Source organism: Drosophila bipectinata, chromosome 2R (assembly GCF_030179905.1).
Source record: "Drosophila bipectinata strain 14024-0381.07 chromosome 2R, DbipHiC1v2, whole genome shotgun sequence".
Taxonomy (NCBI): Eukaryota; Metazoa; Arthropoda; class Insecta; order Diptera; family Drosophilidae; genus Drosophila; species Drosophila bipectinata.
The window spans coordinates 20,038,079-20,042,079 of NC_091737.1; the positions used below are offsets into that span (position 1 = coordinate 20,038,079).

The following is a 4,001-nucleotide window of genomic DNA, read 5'->3' on the forward strand; positions in this document are numbered from 1 at the left end:
CCACTTGGTGAATATTATATTTCTAGATTCGACTCTACTGACTTTGTGGGAATATTTTATACACCGAAAAAATATATTTTAATGACCTTGAATGGTATTGAAATAATGTAACCTTATAAAGCATTCATTCCTGTAAAAGGTTTGTGGAAAACGAATAAAATATCTGTCGAATTATTAAACAAAAAAATATAGTGTAAACTTTCTCAGTGGATGGAAGACGTATTCCCCAAGTTAGATGACAAAGTCCACTGCTTACTTTGTGGTAGGTTGAATAGGCGTTACAGGTTTCCGTTATAGACACACGCCGGATGACTGATCAGAACTATCATGCCATGATAAGGCCATCTGAAGTGGCCACTCCTGGTTTGAATAAAAGCCCTGTTCGGGATTCTCATCCTCACAGTGAACGCTGTAACGTTCAACACAAAACAACAAAATGAAACTGGTTATCCTTTTGATCGCCTTGGTGCCACTGGTCATGGTGGCGGCCAAGTCCGCACCGGGTCGGATGGCTGCCCGGTATGATAACTTCGCCGTGTATAAGGTGGACGTCGACACGGACGAGAAGATGGATGAGCTGAAGAAGATCCATGAGCGAGTCACCGTGAGTTTCTAGCAACATTGAGTTGGAAGATCTTCCTCTTTGACGGAAGACTACTTTCAGGTTCACATCCTCAACGAACTGATGGGCCCGGGGCGCAGCTACTACCTGATTGTTGGACCCCTCTTCCGCAGAGCTCTGGACAGGATTCTTAACTTCCTGGAGATCGTCTACGACGTTGTAGTTGAGGATTTGCAAAAGTGAGTCCAAAACACACATCATTAATTCATTAATCACTAATTTTGGAATTTCCTTACAGACTACTTGACGATTCCTCTGTCAACAATGACGACCAGATGGAGTGGGAGTCTTATCATTCTTTGGAGACCATCTACGATTGGATCGATAAGGAGTGCGCTGCCCACGATTACCTGGAGTGCGGAGTGATTGGCAAGTCTTACGAGGGTCGAGACATCAAGAGCATCAAGCTGTCGAAGCGTACCGGCAACAAGGCCATCTTCCTTGAGGGCAACATCCACGCCATGGAATGGATTTCTTCCGCCACCGTCACCTTCCTGCTGAACCAGCTGATCAACTCCGAGGATCCTGAGATGCAGCGTCTGAGCGAGGAGTACGACTGGATTGTGGTGCCCATGGTGAACCCCGATGGTTTCGTTTACACCCACGATGTGGAGCGCTTGTGGCGCAAGAACCGTCGTCCCAATGGCTACTCCAACAGCACCGGCGACTGCTACGGCATCGACATGAACCGCAACTTCGACTACCACTGGGGTGGAGCTGGCTGGAACATCGATGAGCCCTGCGATCATTGGTTCGGTGGAGATCAGCCCAACACCGAGGTGGAGATTTTGTCGCTGCAGAATTTTGTTAGCTCCTTCGAGGACGGCTACATCCGCTCGTACATGGCCTTCCACGCCTATGGTCAGTACGTCCTCCTGCCCTACGGACACTCCAACACCGAGTTCCCTCCCAACTACGAGCAGATGAAGCGCATTGCCGCCGCCTTCTCTGACGCTGCTGCCGATGTCTACGGTTCATCCTTCACCTATGGAGCTAGTGGTCTTCTGAACTGTAAGTCTTAAGAATATTAGCCTTCCTGCTTGGTCTCTAATCTCCAATCGGTCTCTCTAGATGTTGTTTCTGGTGCTGCCAAGGATTGGGCCTACGGCGTTAAGAACATCCCCTTCACCTGCACCGTGGAGTTGCGCGACAAGGGCACCTATGGCTTCTTCCTGCCCTCCAACCAAATCACCGAAGTGGGCACTGAGGTCACCGCCGGTCTGAAGGCTCTGGTCAACCAGGCCGCTGCTGAGGGAATTTTCAATTAACTTCTATTCAGTAAAAATGTACAACACTAACTGGGTGTTGCAACGAAAAAAATAAATATATTAAATTATATTTATATAATTGAGCATTGAAATGTGGTTTTGAAAAGCTCTTCTCTAGATATGCATGGTTCTGCAAGATTTTAAAGCATACTTGGCGGCGCCACTGGGATGTAGATATCATGTAGATATTTTAAATAGCAATTTTAGAGGAAAACTGGAGTTTTAGCTTAACTTAAATAAAAAGTCCTAATGATTATACTATAAATACTGAGATAGTAAAGTCTACCTTTAAAGTTAACTCTTGGCAGATTGCTAAACTAACAGCCTAAAGCAGCTAGTAATTTAAAGGTTTCAATTATTGACTTAATGGTCCCTGAAGCTATAAATTCTAATACGCTTTCCAAAGTTTCTTGCTTGAAATTAAATTATATAGAGATTCAGATTGTTTTGGCAAGGCAAACAACCATTTAGCCACCCATTTCCCTGGCCCTCAGGAAGGAGGTGGCAGAGTGGGCGGCTTGCCAAAAATTATTGCAACTAGTTATACGCAAATTATGCCACGTGGATGCAGTATCAATAAATATTTATTCGTCCGCCTCCTGCGGCTGTTGCTCTTTTGCGGGAGTCCGGCAATTTGCACTGCAGATGGTCCGGACTCGGGACTCCAGACTTTCAGCTCCAGGGGGGGAGCTGATGCGGCGACGCATTCAGGATTGCCCTATTCCGGATACCGGGGGTAAGGGGTAAACTTTTGCGGCACGCAGCAAAACTTTGGCCAAATGCAGGACGGCTGCAGGATGGGTGGCGGTCGGCGGTCGGCGGATGGGCTAAAAGCCATAGTCGAAGGCAAAGCCATCAACACCAACCGGGCCAACATAAAATTCCTACTACAAAGTGGTTATTTTGTTTGAAGTAATCCGCAAGAAGTCGTTAAAACTGTCGTTGGCAGTGCTCCTAGATTGATGATGGTTTCACGTGTCCGCCGCAGATAGCTGCAACCTGGCAGGATGCGCAACTCTTAGTGCTGATCCTTTTGGCCTACCATCCTTCTCCACATCCTCCTCCACATACCGCCCCGCTTAAAAAAAGGATATCGTTGCCGCACTCGAAGATGCATTTAAGAGGCAACTGATGTAATGTCTGCATCTAACGATACGGGCTTCAATGATTTTTCCCCTTTGCACGGCTTGGCTCAATGCTTTGACATGGAAATACTAAAAAGTTCACGCCGGAGTGTGATGGCTTCCTGAAAGCCTTTGACATCTGATATGAAAAGGAGCCCGTAATCAAATATGCCTGGCAAATAAAATGCCAAAGGTGCCAGTATATCCCGAAGGAATTCGTTTGCCTGTTCCTTACCCAGCCAGCCATTTTCAATTAACTTTGCCTGCCAGGGAAACTCGCCTCCGCTTTTCTTTCCTGCCCCTCCTCCTCCTCTTTATAGAGGGGTTTTGCGTCACGTGGCAAAGGTTATATGGCTCATAAAATGGCCAACTCATTATGCAAATGTTTGTTCTGCGCTCTGGCCCGTAGGCGTGAATATATCGCAGCTTTCCGAAAATATCATAAATCGGTAGTGTTATGTTTATATGATTCCATTCCGGCTATAACATTCCTTCCGATAATTTCCAATCTTCAGTCCATTCTCAATGAGCCTTGATTGCAAAATGAGCCTTTTTTTTTGGGAAAATGTTTGCGTGAACAACTCACATTACAACAGTAATTAGAAATTTTGGCCGAGGGGGAGGAGGGGTGTCTAATGGCCACTACTTTGGGCCGCTTAGAGAGTCAATATTGGCTGCAAATAATGCTCTTCAGATTAGATTTAATAGCTGCTTCAGTTGTAATCGAGGATTGTGTAATGACTGTGATTATAGCACAAGTGCGAAAAGTCAATTTCAAGTTGGTGTTTGTATTTGTATTTGAATGGCAAGTGGTTGTAATATTATACTTATGATTTAGTGAAATTTGTAATTGATAGTCTAAAAGGTCAGCACTTTGTATCCACAAAGTATTGGATTAAAAAGCCAAAAAATATGAGCTGACATTTAATGTTTTGGCCAGAAACTTCTCCGCCAAATTGTGTCGCAAATTCCGTAATTGTTCTGTGG

General features: G+C 45.3%; 1 protein-coding gene across 1 annotated transcript; it reads left to right on the forward strand.

The window, feature by feature from the left end:
* Positions 1–405: 405 nt before the first annotated feature.
* Positions 406–1,982, forward strand: LOC108119228 (zinc carboxypeptidase). The gene is made up of 4 exons (XM_017232317.3): positions 406–604; positions 665–801; positions 861–1,633; positions 1,694–1,982. Exons 1-4 carry the CDS (start codon positions 437–439, stop codon positions 1,888–1,890), a joined length of 1,275 nt encoding a protein of 424 aa, XP_017087806.2. The 5' UTR covers positions 406–436; the 3' UTR covers positions 1,891–1,982.
* The last annotated feature ends 2,019 nt before the right edge of the window (positions 1,983–4,001 follow it).